This window comes from Mirounga leonina, unplaced genomic scaffold, assembly GCF_011800145.1.
Source record: "Mirounga leonina isolate KUSES-001 unplaced genomic scaffold, KU_Mleo_1.0 Mir_201, whole genome shotgun sequence".
Classification (NCBI taxonomy): domain Eukaryota; kingdom Metazoa; phylum Chordata; class Mammalia; order Carnivora; family Phocidae; genus Mirounga; species Mirounga leonina.
In genome coordinates, this window is record NW_023270504.1 from 32352707 (window position 1) to 32373604 (window position 20898).

The following is a 20898-nucleotide window of genomic DNA, read 5'->3' on the forward strand; positions in this document are numbered from 1 at the left end:
TGATGGAAGTAGAAACAGGTTACTAGAGCAGAGGCTCAGCAACTTGCTCAAGCACAGGCAGGTAAGAAACAGAGCTGAGCTTGGAAGCCTGCTCCTAGCAGTGAGGCTTGCGCTCTCCTGGGTTTAGGGTGACTGCAGTCAACTAAACCCCAGTCAGGTGGCTAGTGTTTGGCAGCAGGAAGAGAATGAAAGTTTGGGCAGTGATGAACATTTTGTTTAGCAGCACTTTTACATTTCTTTCCTAAGCAGCTTTCCAGCTAATGGCCGATCACACAGAGTGTACAAGTGCGCTTTGCTAATAAATAGGACTGCCTCCCCCACCGAGCCACGGAAGCGCTAGGAACCCAACCGCGCAATTCCCAGCACAACAGCGCCCAAGATGCCTGAGGGTGGACCCAGAGGCGGGGTGGGGCCACCTCTGCTGCCCCGGGATTTGAGCCGGGGGTGGGCAGGGAGGAGCAATTGTGACCTGCCCCGGTCCCTCCCCTCCCTGGGCACTGTGATGCTGCAGGGCAGCTGCTGGCCCAGCATGTCTGTCCCCGGCCCCCTCCCGCCCGGTGTGTCACAACAGCGGAGGCGGCTGTATCTAGAGCAGTTGGGGTGGGCAGGCCCAGCTGGGAGGCAAGCCGGCGAGGAGAGCAGCCGCGATGGTGAGCCTTTCCAGGGCCCGGGGCTGGGGGCCGGAGATCTGGGGCGCGGGGCTGGCACCCAGAGGAGAGCCATATCTACGCGGGGGCTAATGGATCCATCGCTTTGGATCTGCAGAATTTGAAGTCTCTTGGGGTGTCAGTTCAGGGTCGAGGGGGTCTGTACCCTCGGGCGGAGGACACTCGTGCCAGTACCCTTTATAATATACATGACGTAGAGCCCTGAGGCGAATCGCCCCCCAAAGGGACCTAAGGGAGATTTGCGCACGCAGGTGAGGAGAGGGAGGACTTGGGAAGCCCGCGCTGAAGAGGTGAGATTCTGAGGGATCCCCAGACGGGCAGCTCAGGATCTAGAGTGGGGTAAGTAGGAGACAATCCAGGGATTCCAGATGGGTGAGCTGGCCCCGGCGGCTGGGGGAGTGGGTGCAGTTAGGTCCCCAAATCCAATCAAATGTGAGAGAGCCCCAGAATGTGACAGAGAACTTAGGGCGTCACAGTCTCCCTACGCTTGAGGTTGTTCTCCTTTCTCGGCTCTGAACATTAGCTTGTGTTTGGGGGGGCATTTAAAACTCGAGTGCTCTCAGCCTCCCAGACACCTGGCACCCACTCCAACTCCCCAGTTTTTCCAGCTGTCGAAATGGGAAGGTTTTTGGCACACAGAAGTCTCCCTCCCGAAGGCAAGGGGACCTCAGACTTCTCTTTTTGTTTACTATCATGGTTAAGGCTCAGGGGCGGCTCCTTTCTCCCTCCCCGAAATCTATCTCCTTTTGCAGACGCAGATCTTAACTTGCTGGAGGGGGCCTCTCCAGGCCCTCTAGAATTCCCCCCCCTCCCCCTCCCCCCCGCTCTCCCCCGGGAATGGGTAAAATTGTTCCCGATCCGCTTCCCTGAATGCCTAAAAAACCCAGACTCTCCTTGTTCAGAGCCCTGGTATTTTGGTAGCGGGGAGGTGGGTTGGGAGGGTTCGGTGGAGGAGGGGGACAGAATAAGCAAGTCTTGTAAGCCAAGGTCAGGTTCTCTGGGCACTCTTGCTCTAGGTGTCAGGTGACCGAGCAGGGCAGGAGAGAAGACTCCGCTCCTCCCCCAGCCTCTGCTGTGTTTGGAAAGTGCCCAGGGTCTCTAGCTCTGGCTCCAGCCCTGTTTCTAGCTAGAGGTCTGTCCAGCAGCCTCTCTCTCTGGAGCATGCTGGCAGACCCACCTGGGAGCTTGAAGAACTTGGGGGATATTGGTGATAGTGGCCAAAGGAATCCATTCCTGTCCGAAGTCCCTGATGTGAGGCCATAGAAGAAGCCCAGAGAAGAATTTTGACTCCTGGCTCTGCAGCGAGATTCAAGAAGGTCGATTAACCTCTCTGGACTGGTTTTCTCATCCACAAAATGAAGAGGGGTTATGGTTACAATTTCCAAGGCTCCACCTAGCTTTACTATTTTAAACTTCTTATTGTGGAGAATTTCAAACATATACAAAAGGGGAGAGAATGATATAATGAACCCCAGTATACGCCTTATCCAATTTCAACAACTATCTGCTTAGGACAAGTCTTGCTTCATTTATTCCCCTTTCCCTCACTTCCTATTATTCTGAAGCAAATCCTAGGCAGCATACTCAGAATTTGATATTTAATATTTATAATATCTAGAATGTAGCGCTCTATAATTTTCAAAGTGTTTTCTCTTGCATGTTTTAATTTTGACCTGAATGCCGTAGTGACTCTCAGAGTAGAGCCTAAAGGAGGCTTACAGGGGAGTCAAGGATCGTAATCTAGCCCTCTGAACAAACTTTGATATATATTCAACAGGCAAGTTTCTGAAAATATCTGGTAAATAAAAATTTTTAACAGTAAAACCTTACTTTAAATGTGGCTGTTTAACTGAAAACCTGTGGTTGAATATTTTGAAAAGAGAATATCTTTTATTTATTTTGAAACTGAATTTTGTAAAACAGGTTGTGTTTAAAATATTTAGTTACATGGGCAGCATTGTCTTAATGGGAAAACATTTTTTATTGGCCATTTCCTACTCATAGAACCTCTTTTTAAAAATCTCTTGACCCATTCCTGAAAGGCTAGGATGACACATCTAATAAACGAAGACCCAAAGAATCCTACCCTTGCAGAAAGAACTTTACTTTAACAGATTGTTTCAGGCAGCCACCCTCCAGGATTCCCTTCCCTTGTGGGGGTTGGAGGGAGAAGGCTGCTTCTGTGTGAAGAAGAATTAGATTCAGCATTTCTGTAGGTTCTGAGTAAGAAATGTATAACTAATCCTATAACTGAGCATTCCCATCTGCTCCCAGTGTCCTTCCAGTAAGCAGTTCTTCTGGGAACTGAGACTAGGACACCTTTGGAGAAAGTGGGATGGAGACTCCTGGCCAGGTGTCCCAAGCCAAGCCCATGTCAAAGATACCAGGGCACAGAGAGAGTGTCTGGGTTTATGGGGAGGTGAGAACATCTGCAGCACAGCCTCCTTAACTGCATTCCTTCTGAACCAGGGAGCACTGGTTCAGATGGGGATAGGCATGAAGTGGTAACAAAGAGCCTGTTTCCTCAAAAAAATAGAGGGGAGGGGAGAGTGTCGGGGGAGGGGGCGAGAGGGACACTGCTTCCGTGTCTGCAGTCCTCTGCAAACTGCACCCATGTAGGCAGGTGTGGCTGAGCTCTGCAGGGTCCATACTTATTTTCTGACCTCAGACCACTTCTGGAGTCACTGCTGCATCTGCCCTTCCCATTACTAAGGACAGATTCCCCCAGAGGTTGTGGGGGTACATGCCTCTGAACAGCAGAGGAGCCCTGATGACCAGAACTTCCCTCGGCAGTGGCTAGGGCACAGGTGCTGGCTAAATGAGGAGGAGTTTTCATAGGAAGCTTCCAGGCTCAGGTCAGGCCATGCAGAGCTAGAGGGCCACTGCTGTTGCTGAGTTTCCTTTCTGAGGGACCTTGAGAGGAAGATGAAAAGTTAAAAATAACTTCTGAGGGGGAAATAACTGGTGAATTCAGGACCCATGATGGGGGTGGGTGGACCCAACTGCTCCTTCCTTGGGAGCGGAAGTGGACCAACTGCTCCTTTTCCCTTTGGCCACCAAGGGACCAGTAACGCTATCTGTGGCCATTGTTGACATTTCCCCTGTCTGTGTCTTCCTGTTAGAATTTCTCCCATATAATGAACTGTGGAAGAATGGGAAAATGGAGTAGGTGGTTATGCACCAGATTAAAACTCCTTAACTGTCTCCCACACTTGCCCCTGAGGTCAGCTAAAGCCTAAGGGCCTTCGGACACCAGTGGGTCTCTTAGGCTGGGAGTCTACTTACCACACACCCCTGCCATTCCTAAAGGTGGTCTTATGTCATCCCTATTGCTGCCCTAAATGCAGTGCCTATAATCTGAGCCCCCTCTCTTGAGCTACTTTCACTCACTGATGTTAATTTAGGTCAAGTTTTTGTTCTTGCTGTTTCTGGCTTGCTATCTTTTCTTTGTTCTGAGTGATTACAAATATGCTGTAATTGAAGGGTTTTGAGCAGAGATAATTCAAGCAATCTTTTATGAATCACATTTCTTCTTACTTTAGTTATTCCTCCGTAACACTGTGGATCTACTTTTTATTTGCCATCTTTGACCTAGATCCTAAAATATAGGTAATTTGTTAGCCCAACCTGACAACTAGACATAATTTGGTAATAATATGCTTCCTGAAAGCAACTGTGTGGCATTTGACCACAGGGGATGTGGACTGGTCTCAGGTTTTCACATGGCATATACCACTGGTCTGTGTCAGTTCCTTTCCTAGATAATATGCCAGTTTTATGATACTTCAGAATGATTTTTGAAGCTACAAAGCCTCCTTCTACAGAGGGTCCTAATTAGCTGATCTTAGTCCTCTGAGAGCAAAACAAAAGGGAATGACTAATATTAAGTAGAAATATAAGATTGATATAAGAAAAGGTTTCTTATAGTGGAATTATAAAAGGACTGTAAGGTTCTAGAATTTCTTTTTGATATTCTGCAAAACATAGGGTCCCCTCCCCATGGAAGATGAAGGTCGGTGGCACAGATGTCTCATCTGCTCTGCTTTTCATGAGCCTACACGTCAGGCAAACTGTGCTGTTTGTGGGACTTGCCCTAAATTTTCCTGCCTCTTGTTCACATTGCTCCTAAGCTCAACTAAAATGATCATTTTGGCATGTCTAAATTCGTCAAGGTCACTGCAAATATTCTGTTCCAGGAAACCAAGCCAGAGTTGTTTTTTTCTCCTTTGAACTCCCATTGTGTCTTTGGCACTGGCTATTCTCTTGTTAAATAGATTATAAGACCCCTCAGTGCAGAGTTTTCATTCTAATCATCCCTACATTTATTGAGCACTCACTACATTCAAGCATTGTGCTTGATGCTGGGGATGCACTGAGTAAGCAAGAGTTCCTTGCCCTCATAGAACTTATTCTCTCTGCTAGGAAAGTCAGAAAATTGAACAAGCAGCCATAATATGGTATGATAAATGCAATGATAGGGAAGAAGAGGATTGTGGGAGCACATAATAGGGGCCCTGTGCTGGTTTGTGGTTTTCCAGACTTCCTGTAAGAAGTGACATTTAATGAATAGGATGAGTAGGAGTTAGCCTAGTACCTTTTGATACCTTCTTACACATAATAATACAATAAATATTTGTTGTAGGAATGAACAGAGTGGGTAACTCTTGTAGTTATACCAGCATTAGGTCTGTAAAGATATGTCATACTTTTCTTGAGGAAAGGAAACTCCTTTATTAGGTCTCTCCATCTCCCTCATCTTCACCTTCTGGATTGCTGGGCAGAGAGGTTCAGCAGCACACAGAGGACCCCCTTCACCTCCCAGCATCCCTGGAGCACAGAAGTGGTCTGAGGTCTACAAGCCCAGATTCAAAGTGGAACTGAGAGAGAGAAATAGTGTGAAAGAGAAAACATGAGCTCTGATTGGCTAGAGAGGGGAATCTGAAATCTGAGTTTGGAGCAAATTTAGGACTTAAATATCCCCTGCTGGGTCAGCTGCTTCTATACTTCGGCCCCCTCCCTCTCCTTGTACACACCAGCCCTGAGAAACAGATTCCTGGTTCTATCAGAGAAGGATGACCCATTTTCAAAGAGGCTACCACCATAAGCCATTCTCAGTTTCTCTCTGCGCTGGAGCTTTTTTCTGTTTGGAGTTTTGCTATACAAGCTTGGCCTTGCTATATACACTCTCAGGCTCGCACTGATGTAGATGTGGGCATACCCCAGGGCTCTGGAAGTTCAGAGTGCAAGTGAGGCTGGTGGTTGTGTTGTATAAAGGAAAGAACTCAGGCTGAGGTCAGAAGACCTGGATTCCAGTCTGGGCTCTTGCTGCAGAGCTGTGAAATCTTGAATCTGTCCCTTTACCTTTCTGAGACTCAGATTTTTCATCTGTAAAATGGGGAGGGAATCATATTTGGTGATCCATGAGGCCAGTCTGGTTCTAGTGTCCTAAACATTTACAGTTGACATAACATCCCTGGTTATACCAGATGGATGACCTCTCTTTGGCATGAGGGGTGACCTCACAAGGCCATCAGCACTGGGTCTGCTCTGTGTTTATCTATGTAGAACTTCTAGGGAGGAAGAGGGGGATGGTGATCAGGCAGTGACTGGAGAAGGCTAGCTCAGTGCCCTGACAAATTAGTTCTTAATTTTGTTAGTTGAATAAATGACTAAGTGAAATGGGACAGGAAGAGCCTGGGCCCTGCAGGATAAGGTAATTATGGTGAGTGGAATCTTTACTCCCATTCTTCCTCTAGTTCCTTTCTTTAATTTTTTTCTTTTTAGTATGAAAAATTTTAAATATCTGGAATAGTACTATAATGCCACCCATACATATATGATCTAGATTTAATAATAATAATAATTTTTCTGCCATTTTTACTATACCTGCTGTGTTTATTGAAGTATTTTAAAGTAAAAAACAGACGTCATGGCATTTTGCCCCAAGTGCTTTAGAAGTGACCCTCAAAAACTAATGATGTACTATATGTTGGCTAACTGAACATAATAAAAAAAAAAGTGACCCTAAAAAATAAGGGTATTGTCATACCTAACTATACTTTCATTATCATGCTTAACAAAGTTAATCAATTTCTCTATTTGTCCCCCAAATAATTTTGATTTGTTCAAACCAGAATTCAGGCAAAATGCACATACTACATGTGGATTTATGTTTCTGGAATTTCTTTTGATATGGAACAGTCTCTCCTTTTATCTTTATTTTTTATGAACTAAAAAGATTGTATCAGTTGCCCTGTAGAATGTTTCACCTTCTGGATTTATTTTATTGTTTTCTCAATACGTCACTTATCACTCTGATCCTGGTGTTTTCTGTAATGTGGAAACTAAATTTAAAGTGTTTAATAGATTAAGGATGAGTATTTTTTGTTTTGTTTTGTTTTTGTTTTTTTTAGAAAGAGAGTGAGTGCATGCGCAAGACTGAGTGGGGCGGGGAGGGGCAGAAGGAGAGGGAGAGAGAGAATCCTTGGCAGGCTTCAGGCCCAGTGCAGAGCCTGATGCAGGGCTCGATCTCACAACCCTGAGATCATGACTTGAGCCAAAATCAAGAGTTGGACGCTTAACCAACTGAGCCACCCGGGCATCCCAAGGCTAAGTACAAGAATTCCTCATGGGTGGTGTTGTGTATGTCATGTTGCATCACATAAGGAGGTTCTTAATGTCTGGTTTTCTATCAGTACTGTTAAGATTGATCCCAGTGTTTGGCTAGTAACTGTTGTGGTTACTTTTTCTCCTTGTAACCTGTAAGTAACAGTGATTTTTTGGCGCTATTTGAATATCCATTTCTTTTCCCATCAACCTTTCACTTAATGGTGTTGGCATCTTTGTCCAAATCAGTTATGTAATTAAGAACTGTAAGATGGAGGGCGCCTGGGTGGCTCAGATGGTTAAGCGTCTGCCTTCGGCTCAGGTCATGATCCCAGGGTCCTGGGATCGAGTCCCGCATCGGGCTCCCTGCTTAGTGGGAAGCCTGCTTCTCCCTCTGCTTCTCTCTCTCTCTCTGTGTGTGTCTCTCATGAATAAATAATAAAATCTTAAAAAAAAAAAAAGAACCGTAATATGGCAACATTTCTTAATATATCATTCCTTGTACATTTATTAGCTGACATTCTTCAGTTTAAAAAAAGAGCTTTCCCTCATCAACAGTGCTGTTTGTGGACAAATGAATTTTGTTTTCTTTTCTTAATAACACTAAGGAGTTGTGGATTTTTATATACATCCTGTTGCAATCAAGTACCATTCTTCTTCTTTTTGATGCTCATACTGTCTCATCTTTGGCAGTGGGAGCTTCTTCAAGTTGGTTTCTGAGATCTTTCGACATCATCCCAGTCTGTGTTAGCTTCTGTGCTTTCAGGCACCATAAGATGTTCCAGGCTCATCTTGTATATTCCTTGCCCCACACCTAGAACTCTTCATTTCTCCCAGGAGCCCTGGTTCCTGTTAGTGGGGAATGGTATTGACGGAATCTTCCTTTTCTCTTGATTGGTGTAGTGGCTTTTGGGTTTTGGAAGCATCTATGAACGTATCAGTTATTTCTGAGCCTCTTTTATACTTCCAGTTACTCTAAATTAGTTTAACAGGGAAAATAGCTCTTCCTAAGGGGTGTGTATGTATGTGTGTGTGTGAGAGAGAGAGAGTTTGTGAAGATTGGCATATTTATCAGTATGTGTGAGATTAAAGGGGATATCAAAAGAGGCTGATATCATTAATATCACCATATTGGTAGTTTTCTGGTCCCAAAGAGCCTTTACTCTTCCTCCTATGACCTCTGATCTTTCTGATATATCCCTGCATTCTTGCTGAAAAAGAAAGAGTGTTCCAGGGGTGCCTGGGTGGCTCAGTCGTTAAGCGTCTGCCTTCAGCTCAGGTCATGATCCCAGGGTCCTGGGATCGAGCCCCGCATCGGGCTCCCTGCTCAGCGGGAAGCCTGCTTCTCCCTCTCCCACTCCCCCTGCTTGTGTTCCCTCTCTCGCTGTGTCTCTCTGTCAAATAAATAAAGAAAATCTTTAAAAAAGAAAGAAAGAAAGAGTGTTCTAGAAGGAAGGGCTGACTGGAGCGCAAATAGCACCACAGATAGGCCTGGAGGATAGTTGGGGTGTGGTGGTGGTTGGTGCGGGGGTGCAAGGTTCCAAAGACTGAGGGTCAGGGCCACAGAAGATGCTGTCACCTAGAAGGTGATACATAGGATCAGACTTTTTTTTTTTTTTAGGTCTCTCCAAAGTCCCATCAGCTTTACATACCTCTTCAGGAAGCCATGGCTGCCTGGATGTGAAAGATGTGGACTGATTGATAACACGCTGGTTGTGGGGTGGTTCCTGGGTGTAGGACACTTTTTTAAAGTTTGAATTAAGACCTAAGGTGAAGGCAGAAAATAGACCTCACAGTAAAGGTGAGTAGAATGGGGACCTGGAGTCTCTAACTTTCCACCTGTGTTTCTGGGTGGAGAATAAAGCTACAAGATAGTATCATAATGAAAATGATAATGCTAAAGGCAAAAACAACTATAATCATGGCTAACTTATTATTTTCAGATGAGGCGAAGTTAGTTAACTCAGCCAAGATCACACAGCACAGCAAGTAAATGGAGAAGGCGAGATTTAAACCCTGGGGTGTGGACAGCTTTGTGAGTGAAGCCTTTCTTTGGCCACCAGATTCATGGAAATATAGCTGGGTTGTATTCCCAGATAGGGCTACTTTTCATACTGGCTACCGTGAACACCTGTGCCCTATGCTCCCCAAGGCAAGGGCATAGAGACAGGTGTAGGGTAGGTGCCCAGTTCTAAAACTGAATTAGGGAGTAATGGGTCCTGGCACCTCTGGCTCTTTGAGGTGTTATTCAGGGCAGCTGCCCTGTTCCCATGACCAGAGAACCTCCAAGTTCCCTCTGACTCCGTGTGTTTCAGTGCCTAGCCAAATTCTCTGGAGGCCCTTCTTCTGGCTTGGGTTACCTAGCTGGAAAATGCCAGGTCAGGTCATGGATAAGAATAGAACCCATGGACGAAGCACATGCTTCCCAGCTGGGCTCTAGCAGGCATCACAGGCACAGAGCCACGTGTGCTGGCCACTGCTTCCTCACAGGTGGGTATATGGAGATGATGCGGCCATGCTTTCTGGTAAAACCCCAGCTTCTGTTAATACACACACATTCTCTCTCTCTCTCTCTCTCATGCACACACACACACACACCCATTCTCATCCTCAACTATTAGTATTATGACCAATCAGGTAATTGTGGCTTCATACCAGAGTAACAAAGAGGTGAGGACCCTGTAAAGGTCAGCTTTAATATGTGGCCTGACATAGGCAAAGGAGCAGATTATGGTGGCTACAAAGAAATTTTCCAACTTCAGGAAGAGCCTAATTTATACACTCCCAATTCTCCTTTGCTGATGTAACAATCCTTTCTTCTTCCTACATTTGTGACCAGAATACTAAAGACACCCATGATACCTACTTACAAAGTATTTTCCTTCCATGAGTGTTTATCTCTTCTATGATATTCTGAGTGTGTGAGCATGTGTGTGTGTGTGTGGGTGCGTGCATGCATGAGAGAGAGAGAGAAAGGGAGGGAGTGGAGGGAGGGAAAGAGAGAAAGAAAAGGAGAAAGAGAGATTGAGAGGGGCTGTTGTCTAGGAAGGTCAGTGTTTAGGCATGAATATGAAAGCTGCCACTGTGTATGGTAGTGAATTTATGGACAGTTTCTGCTGTTATCATTGATTCATCCTTTGACCTCCTTCATCAGTACAGGAATTTCATGGTTTGGAATTAGCCCCTTGTTTTATCAGTATAGCTGTCCTCTTTTTCCTTTTCTTGGCACAAAGGATTAACCCTGGGAAACAACCTTTACAGCAAGCCTCAGAGCCAAGTCTCAGTCCAGATGCAGTGGTGCCCAGACACCTGACACCTCAGACACCACTTGGTTTTATATGGCATGGTTGTAGGGACGGATATCCTGCGAGTTGAATGACAGGGAGAAACAAGTCCTCAGATGTGCAGGATATAGCATAAGGGCATGACGAAGGCCTAGGACTCTCTGACCTTGATTCTGCACTCTCCTCACAGCGGGAGTGCATATCAGTCCACGTGGGTCAAGCAGGAGTTCAGATTGGCAATGCCTGCTGGGAGCTCTTCTGTCTGGAGCACGGCATCCAGGCGGATGGCACCTTTAGTGTCCAGGCCAGCAAGGTCAACGACGATGACTCATTCACCACCTTTTTCAGTGAGACTGGCAATGGGAAACATGTGCCTCGGGCTGTCATGGTAGATCTGGAGCCTACTGTAGTAGGTGAGTATGGGCTAGGATCCTTTCCACAGAAAACAACATGAAGCTGCAGAGCCTTTGGTCCATAATAGCTAAGGAAGCAGAATCTCTAATTGGAAGGTGGGGGTGGCTCAGCTAGAACCTCCCCACCCCACCCCACACTTATTTCTGCTAGTTTCTTGAAATCTCCACAGTCTGGGGGAGTCTTACAATAGGAATCACAGATCTCTGTTCCCCCATTATAGCTGTAACCTATGCAGAACAAAATACCCTGTACTTAAACCCCTTAAACCTGCTGAGAAAGATCCAAATTGTCAAGATTCTTAACTATATGCTAAGAGTAAAAAATAAAAATAATTTTAGGAATTATGAGAGGTCTCCAAATAGTCAATTTTCCAAAGTATAGGTTTCTGATTCTATAATAATTGCAGTCTTTTCTCATGGGTCTGGCATAACCTTGCATATCTTACAAAAAATGGAATAATAGCAGACACATTCTCTTACAGCCAGAGGTTGCTGTAGTTCTAGAATGAACCTCTTTGGGATCCTAGAAAACAAGACTTCTGATTTGTGTTGGGACAGGGTTCTTGGTTCTGCACCTTTCCCTTGATTCCCCCTCCCCTCCCCACCAACATCACTTCCCTTGGGTCTGACTCCTGGGTCAATCCTCAGCTCAACATCAGGATTTCCTTAGCTTCAAGGCTAGTTCACCAAGCAAGGGATGGGTAAGTTTCACAGAGATATCTGGGCTAATGTCTGTAATGCCTAAACACTAATTTCTAGGGGCAACAGGTACACAACCCTTGGATACTTTGTACAAATACAAAATGTGCAGATTACCCTCCCAGGCACTATGCAAATGGATGATTTCCCTGGGTGGGGGCGTAGAGGAACTCTGAAGAAAAGAGGGCATGTAGTTGGGCCTTGATACATCTTGATCTGCTATATATCTACTTTGTGTGGACCCTTGGAGGTGAGCTGAATAGCCACCCTCTCTAGGGTTCCTGCTCTTCTAGAATCTGGAGCATAGCTCTGCTTTAAAGTCATTCTAAAATATCTCCAGTGCCTGACATATATTAGGTTAGGGGTGGGACAATTCCTGGGAGAGCAGATCACCTAGAATCTTTCTCTGTATCCCTAGAACATTTTAGTGCAAGTGAAATTGGGTTAAAGTTTTGGGTAACCTTGCAGTATGAAAGAAAAAAAAAAAGGAAGACTTGAGGGGCCAAAGTGGAAGGAAAGAAGGGCAATGAACTTTGGTGTTTGGTGAACTTTGTGAACCTGATGCTTTTAAAAGTTCCTGCCAGCAGAGCAGGAAAGCTTCTCTTTGCCTATTTGAGTCTAAGGCTTCTGGTTCTATCAGTGCCTATGTTACCCTGGAATTCTCTTAACCTTTTGCAGATTTATTATAGGGTTGTCTGGTTTTACCTCAGTGGAGTTTTACAGGTAGAGGAAATGGAGACCCAGAGAAGTATTATATGATATTTAATGAGGGACACATCTCCTCTAGAAACAAGGTAGTAAGACCTGATAGTTTCTGTCTCTTGGTAGATGAAGTTCGGGCAGGAACCTACCGTCAGCTCTTCCATCCAGAGCAGTTGATCACAGGGAAGGAGGATGCAGCTAACAACTATGCCCGGGGCCACTACACAGTGGGCAAGGAGAGCATCGACCTGGTGCTGGACCGCATACGGAAGCTGGTAAGTATTAACAAGGGTAGGGAATTGATGAGTCAGGCTAAAATGGACAGGCCTAAGCCTGAACAGAATTAGTGGAGGCACATGACCCCTGGCTACAGAATAGAGCTCCTAAGATTTGGGAATTTTTGCTTGTGTTGTGTAAGAAGCATTCATAGTGATGATGCCCCTTCCTCCACCTGGACATCATGAACTACCCTACAGGCCAATGCCCTACTAATTCTTATTGATACTCCATGGTAGTATCTGGGGGAAATTCCAGGTATAAGGAAGGCTAGCTCTTTGCTTGTTGGAAGCATACGTTAACACAGAATTTAACTTGGAAGAGAAGAGGAAGAGATTATTGATATATTTGAGCACTTACAAATGCCATTACAATTGTCAATTAGATACGTTCTTCACTTAATTCCCTTAATAATCATCCAGAGAAAGAGAAAGTCATTTCCCTGTACTTTACAGATGAAGAAATTGAGGGCCAGGGTGGCTTAATAATTTAGCCTGGGTCACACAACTAGAAAGTGGCAGAGTTAGGATTTGAATCAGGTTGTTTTGGCTAGAAAGCTCTGAGTTGTAGGGTGGGCCACTTTATCTCTTTGAGCTTTCATTTCCTTATCTTTACAATGGAAATGGTTGGACTTGATCAGCGGTTCTTGGGAGCTAAGGATGCCAAATTTTTGTATATGTTCACTTTTTCTGTTTAGTGGGGGGGTCATAGGGGTTATCTGTCTCAAAGCCATGTATGGGCCCCTAAAGTTCAGAACCAGTATCATAGATGATACCCAATGGGAAAATTTGTGACTGTATGAATTCCTTTAGTTATGATAAGAGAGAGGTAACATTGAGTACTTACTATGTATCAAGTCCTTGCTCAGCATATCATGCTATCTCATTTGATAATCACAATAACCTTGAGAGATGATTATATTTTTTATTGCCCTACTTTAGTCAGGAAGAAACAGAAATCTAGAGAGGTTCAATAACTTGCTCAAGTTTTTACAACTGGGAAATGACAAAATTGATACTAAAGCTCAGGTTTTCTGACTCCATTTATATTTCTGAAATTGGTACCCTGAGCCACCTTTCAAGGCTCCTTTCAGCAGCTCCCACAAAACCAATGACAAGGGCAGGGAAAATGGGCAAGGAGTTGGGGTTCTCAAAGGGCAAAGTTATTAATCATTGTGGTTCTGAAACTCTTATTCCTGGTTCAACCAAGCCACTGGGCTGGAAACTTCCATGTACCTAGTGGCATGTACCTGTGCTGTTTGCCACCCTATATATTTTAGCTAGTCCTCTCAAGATCAACTCAACTCCTTTTATCTTACTTCTTCAAGGCTGTTTTGATTTTACCTACATAAAAATGTTGAGGTTTGCTTGCCTTTGTTGACATGAGGGTATTCTCGTAAACTTGTCTTCATCATTTCTTCTCATGCTCTACTCTCCCCAGACAGATGCCTGCTCTGGCTTGCAGGGCTTTCTGATCTTCCACAGTTTTGGTGGGGGCACTGGCTCTGGCTTCACTTCTCTGCTGATGGAACGGCTCTCCCTGGATTATGGCAAGAAGTCCAAGCTAGAGTTTGCTATCTACCCAGCCCCTCAGGTCTCCACTGCAGTGGTGGAGCCCTACAACTCCATTCTGACCACTCACACCACACTGGAACATTCAGATTGTGCTTTTATGGTGGATAATGAAGCCATCTATGACATCTGCCGCAGGAACCTAGACATCGAGCGCCCCACCTATACCAATCTCAACCGCCTCATCAGCCAGATTGTGTCTTCCATCACTGCCTCTCTCCGCTTTGATGGGGCCCTTAATGTGGACCTCACTGAGTTCCAGACCAATCTGGTACCCTACCCCCGCATCCACTTCCCACTGGTCACTTATGCACCCATTATATCTGCTGAGAAAGCCTATCATGAACAACTCTCCGTGGCTGAGATAACCAGCTCCTGCTTTGAGCCCAACAGTCAGATGGTGAAGTGTGACCCAAGACATGGGAAGTACATGGCCTGCTGCATGCTCTACCGGGGGGACGTGGTGCCTAAGGATGTGAATGTCGCTATTGCTGCCATCAAAACCAAGAGGACTATTCAGTTTGTAGATTGGTGTCCCACAGGCTTTAAGGTGAGAGCTGATGACTTAGGGAGAAGAGAGACAAAGAGAGAAGCAGAGGGAGATTACCAGGGATGGGGGAGGAAGATGTGTAAATTCCAGGGTCTTAGACATACAATTTCATGGGAGCTTCAGGCTTCATGGGATGATATGGGAGGAGGGCTTAAGACAAATATAACCGTAATTTCATTAGTTCATTCATTTTAGGTAAGGAGAGACTTTATTTGAAAGGATTATTGAAAGAAGCAGGAGGAGGACAATTGCAATACTCAGAGGGGCAATACTGCAGTAGGGAGAAGGCTCTTACTGCTCCTGAACCCTAACATCTGCAGGCATCTCAAAGGTCAGGAAGAAAAGGGCTTTTCTCTAGTAAGGAGGACTGAACAGGCTGGAAAGAACCCATGCAGGCAAGTGGGATGAACAGGATGAATGAGTGGAGGTAGATGTAATCTGACAATAGATCAGAGAATGGAGTTAACCAAATTAATTCAAGTTACCAGAGAGATATAATTCCCTCCTTTAACAAAAGATGTGTTCCTCTCCCAATTTATTTTGAAAAGTTAAATATTCATCCTGTAAGTCTTAATTAACTTAGAGTGAGGATAAGAAATTTTATGGTTACTATAGGATTGTGAGTCACTTATTTTGTGAAGCCCTGACATTTTCCATTAACCAGGAGTAAGAAGAAGCTGAGGAAGCCTGTTGTAGATCAGGTGTCCGCACTCTGGAAAATGCCAGACTCTGAGGGTTAGTGGGTAGGTACAATAGCCAGGGAAAACCCATGGATCTCAGGACTAGTGAATGTTGAATGTTAGAAGTCACTCCTTTGAGTTGCACTGACAAGGCATGCAGCTGGCTCTGTGCATGTGAACTGTTTGACCACTTTGTCCTGTGTTCCCATGGTCTTTAATCAGATTCCATTATCAACATTAATTAGTAACCCCCAGCCATGCCTTTAATAGTTCAGAGGTTCACTCAGCACCAGGGGTGGTTATACCAGTTGCTAGATATACAGAGATGAGCATGTCTGTTTTTCCCTGATGGTGCTTACAAAAACAAGGCATCATGTGCCAGTCTCTTGACGGACCTATTTGCATATGAGGCTTTGACCTAGCTGATCTCCTTTTGTAGCATTTTCCCTCACTGCTATACTCCTACCTATATACACAATCTTTCCCTCCTAGACTACACCTATTTTTATGGATCAGTTTTGATCATTCATGTGAAAATTATCAAGATCTTCCAAAATATGGAGTTCTTTTTAAATTTTTAAAATGGAAACAACAAAACAAGCTAGTAGGAAAAAAGAAAAAATGAGATGTGAGGGTGGTGGGGAAGTTAACAAAAAGGAGATGCCCCTCATTCTCTCTCTATTTTAAGCTGAATTTTGGGGATTATGTCCAGAACGATAGGTAGGTCTAGCATCTTTAGCTGCTTTTTGGAAAAGCTTATGTTTGTTGAACTTCATCCTCTCACATCCTCCCCAAGGGAGTTTGTCCCTATTTGACTCAGTTGAAGGGATAATTACTATTTGAGAGAGGAGAGTTGGCTCCAGGCACAAAGTTTTTTTGCTGGTCAGGGTCAGATCTAGCAAAATACGTGATACAACAAAGTTTATATTCATTGCCCATCCCCTTCTCATTTTTGGTCCTTTGCCCCTGTCACAGCCTCACCTCTACCACCAAGATACTACTTTTGTCTAAGAGGAATGATAGATGATTGTGAATTCATTTAATGGGCTACACACTTGGCTATCTAGCCTGCTGTAACTCCTCCCTACATCTCAAGAGAACATGCATTTTAAAGCTATGAAATTAAGAGGCTGACAAATAAGGCATGATGACCTGGGTAGGAGAGGTATTTTTTGGATAGTACTGTGGTTCTGTGTCACATAAATATTATCACAGTTTTACCTTTGACTTCTTCCAGTTTTCTGGGATTGGCTTTGGTTTGGGATATGTGTATGGGGAGAAGGGAGATTTCTCAGTGCCCCTAATATCAGATTGGGTTAGCTTAGAGGACCCTGCCATGCTACTGTATCTTGGGAAGTTGGCTTGTCCAGGCAAGAGTTTTAATTAACTTTCTTTGATTGAAGTCCTTGCTTTTCTTCTAACAAGCCTCACTCCCCTGAGACATGGGGCCAGGTTAACACTAACACCATCTCCAGGACCTTTTGGATTTTTAAATTTATTGCTCCGGATTATCTCCATGATCTTTTTTTTTTTTTAATTTAAATTCAATTAGCCAATGTATAGTACATCATTAGTTGTTTGGTTTTTTTTTTAAGATTTTTTATTTATTTATTTGAGACAGAGAGAATGAGAGAGAGAGAGCACATGAGAGGGGGGAGGGTCAGAGGGAGAAGCAGGCTCCCTGCCGAGCAGGGAGCCCGATGCGGGACTTGATCCAGGGACTCCAGGATCATGACCTGAGCCGAAAGCAGTCGCTTAACCAACTGAGCCACCCAGGCGCCCTAGTTTTTGATATAATGTTCAATGATTCATTAGCTGAATATAACACCCAGTGCTCATCATATCATGTGCCCTCTTTAATTCCCATCATCTAGTTACCCCATCCCCCCACCCACCTCCCTGATCTTTAAACAGCCCTTTGCCCTTGGCAGAGAAATTTCCCTAAATTTGTTGACAGTATAACTAAGAAACTTTAGATGACCATGTGGAAAAGAGTAAACTTCAAGTCTAGAAATTAATTTGCCTATAAAGGGGATCTATTTCCCTTTTCAAGATAAACATATAGTATACACCCCCCCTTAATAATAATCTCATTCATTACCCTCATTTATCTACTTGAATCTCACCCACTAACATTTCTACCTATTACCAGCCCTGTTCTCCTCCTTTTCTTTTCTTAAAAGATTTTATTTATTTGTTGGGGTGGGGGAGAGAGAGAGAGTGTGAGAGCTCATAAGCAGGGGAGTGGCAGGCAGAGGGAGAAGTAGGCTCCCCATTGAGCAAGGAGCCTGCTGTGGGACTCGATCCCAGGACCCCGGGGTCATGACCTGAGCCAAAGGCAGACACTTAACTGAGCCACCCAGGCATCCCTGTTCTCCTCCTTTTCTTTTGCAGTTTTTATTTTTTTCTTCCAAGTTTTTATTTAAATTCCAGCTAGCCTTTTGCAGTCTTTAGATTTTATAACCCTTCCCTTGAATTTGCCTTCACCCAGTTCTACTCACTTTTAATTTCTCTTCAACACTCACTTCTCTCTACCTGTCTGTTTCTCAAACCTTTTGGTTCCTTCTTTTCACATCTAGGCCTGCTCCCATTCCCACTCCATGACTGTGTCTTGACACCATACCATGTTACCAAGATAACCCCATCCTGAGTTATCCTTTGGCTGCTCTGCATTTTCTTTTCTTGCTCCTCTTCTTTCTCTGTTCCTCAGGTGGGCATCAACTATCAGCCACCCACCGTGGTGCCAGGAGGGGACCTGGCCAAAGTCCAGCGGGCTGTTTGCATGCTGAGCAACACTACTGCAATTGCGGAGGCCTGGGCCCGCCTGGACCACAAGTTTGACCTCATGTATGCCAAGCGGGCCTTTGTGCATTGGTATGTTGGAGAGGGAATGGAAGAAGGAGAATTTTCTGAGGCCAGGGAGGACCTGGCTGCTCTGGAGAAGGATTATGAAGAAGTGGGGACTGATTCATTTGAAGAAGAAAATGAAGGGGAGGAGTTTTAAATATAACACTTTCCCCTTGGCTGTGTCTCTTTATTTATGCTTCTCCACTCAAAGCACGTTTAACTATTCCAAGAGTAACAGACTATACTCCTAAGCCCAGACTAATTTCTGTTTTCCATTAGAAGAGGTATCTAACACCAGTGCCTGTGGGTGATTGGGCCAAAAATGAATGCTGAGCTGTTCAGACCCTCCCTTGGGTAAAAGCAGCTTTGTGTCACACACACACACACAAAATGAGAGTCACTGTCTCTAGTTAGGGTGAAGCCAGGTTACATGTTGTGAAGAGACCTAATCAGGATTTTAAATTCTGGATTAGTCTGGGCCCACCCTAAAATGTAGCCTGTTGGCTATGGAAAAATCTGGGCATTGGGAAGATTGAAGTAAGGAAGGGAGTGACACTGTTAGAGAGTGAGAAACAAGACAGACACATTTCCTGCCCTTGTAAAAACACAAATAAAAGAACGAGATAATTCAGGTAGTGTTAACTGATATGAAGTAAAAAAAAAAAAAAAAACCATGATGAGGGAAAGTGTCTGGGGGAATGCTCCTTTAGACTGGGTAGTCAGAAAAAGCCTCATGGAGACCTGAGTGACAGGAGAGAGCCATCATGTGAAGTTCTGGAATTAGAGAATGCTGGACATAGAACAAAACACAGATGTGGGAACAAGCTTATGTCCGAAGAACATAAAGGAGGTCAATGTGCCTAGAGGATGGTGTGAGATGGAGATGAGATCCCAGAGCCAAGCTGGGGCCAGAGCATACAGACCATGGTAAGGAGTTTAGATTTTTCTCTAAGTGAAACAAACTATTTGGAAGGTTTTAAGCAGGATATACCATACTTTATATATGTACATACCTTATCTCTAACCCTCCCAAAAATCTCAAATGGATATTCTGCTCATTTTATAGATGAAGAAACTGGGGTTTACAGAGTTGATATGTTGCATATAGTAAGAAAGCTCAGATAACAGGGACTACCAATTCTATTCTTTTGTCTACCTGCACTGTTTCTATGCCTTGGTATCTGTGCCCAGGTTTCAACTGCTGCTTCATAGAATGATGGATGGAGGAGAAACAAAAGTATATAACATTTACAAAAGAGAGGATGAGTTAATGCATCTCTTCTCTGAAGTTGGCAGCTCTGGTAGGATTTTAGGAAAATCAAAAAGCCGTTCTTATGCAACTACTATTAGTAAGATACCCAGGGTTGGGACCACAGTAGGTCCCTGTGTATTAAATGTACCTTGTTAATTGTTGATTTTCCCTAATTTTTATTGTATATTCCTTGGTAGCCCTGAGAAAAATAGAATAAAATGTTCCAAGAAAAGGAAGGTTAGGTAAGAAGTAATGCTAATCACTTCTAGAGGATTGTCTTCAGAGAAACCATACTTCCTTGCTCTTCTATGAAGGAGATCATGGTAAAAAAAAAAAAAAAAAGGAGGTCCAGTCTGCTGTCCATTGTGAGCTCCCTTATCTGAGGATCATTCCTGCACCAAGTCCCATAGGTATCTGCATAGACAAATTTATTAGAGAATTGTATTAGAGAATTAGGGTCAGGAACTCAGGAAGGGGCATATTCTCTCTTGATGCAAGTTGAGAGACCTACCCATGGGATTTCAGATAAGCCTCAAAACTTCCCAGGTGTGTAACTATGACCTAATTAGGGAGAAAATAACACATCCTCAAGGCCAAGGTTTAGGGCTGTGGTAAATCACTCATGGTGTGTTCCTTTCCTTTAGACTTATGTGAATTATGTGAATTATTAGAATTATGTGAAAGCTAATGCATTCAGATAAGGGAAAATAGAAGAATAATAGTTGGAAATGAAGAAGTAAAACTATTTCTATTTGTAAATGATATGATGGTACATTTGGAAAATCCTATTCTATAAGACTAACTTAAACAAAATATGTCAGTATGGTAGCAGGGTATTAGTAGCTTTGATTTCACAAATACAATAATTGGTTAGTGGAGGAAGAAACTTCTGTTAAGAACAGAAACAAAAAGAGAAATACTTAGAAATAACAATTTAACTAGAAAGGTTTAGAAGCCTTTATGAGAAAACTTTAAACTCAAAGACACAAAAATAGCCTTGAACAAATTTAAAGACATTCCTTATTATTGGATAGTAACTGTCAACAAAATAAATATATTATTCTCCCTAAGGTAATTTATAAATTTGATGTAATCCAATAAAAATGCCCATTTTATTTTTTTTGCCCATTACTTTTTCTTAAAAAACCTTTATTGTGAGATAATTAGGGATTCACAGGAAGTTGCAAAAATGATACAGAGAGGTTTACCCAGTTTCCTCCAACAATTATATTTTACATAACATCAAACTCAGGAAATTGACATTGACACCATTTGTGGGCATATCTCTATGCCATTTTATCACTTGTGTATATTTGTGTAATTACCACTCCAGTCAAGACAAGAAACTGT

The 20898-nt window shown here is 43.8% G+C and overlaps 1 protein-coding gene across 2 annotated transcripts; it reads left to right on the top strand.

Moving 5' to 3' along the window:
• Positions 1 to 474: 474 nt before the first annotated feature.
• TUBA8 (tubulin alpha 8) lies at positions 475 to 18968 on the top strand. 2 transcript variants are annotated; one of them, XM_035028598.1, is made up of 5 exons: positions 475 to 650; positions 10749 to 10971; positions 12499 to 12647; positions 14089 to 14769; positions 18160 to 18968. In XM_035028598.1, exons 1-5 carry the CDS (start codon positions 648 to 650, stop codon positions 18451 to 18453), a joined length of 1350 nt encoding a protein of 449 aa, XP_034884489.1. In that variant the 5' UTR covers positions 475 to 647; the 3' UTR covers positions 18454 to 18968. The 2 variants fall into 2 exon arrangements, with proteins under 2 accessions (XP_034884489.1, XP_034884488.1); XM_035028597.1 differs by lacking the exon at positions 10749 to 10971 and having other exon boundaries at positions 497 to 650.
• Positions 18969 to 20898: the final 1930 nt, after the last annotated feature.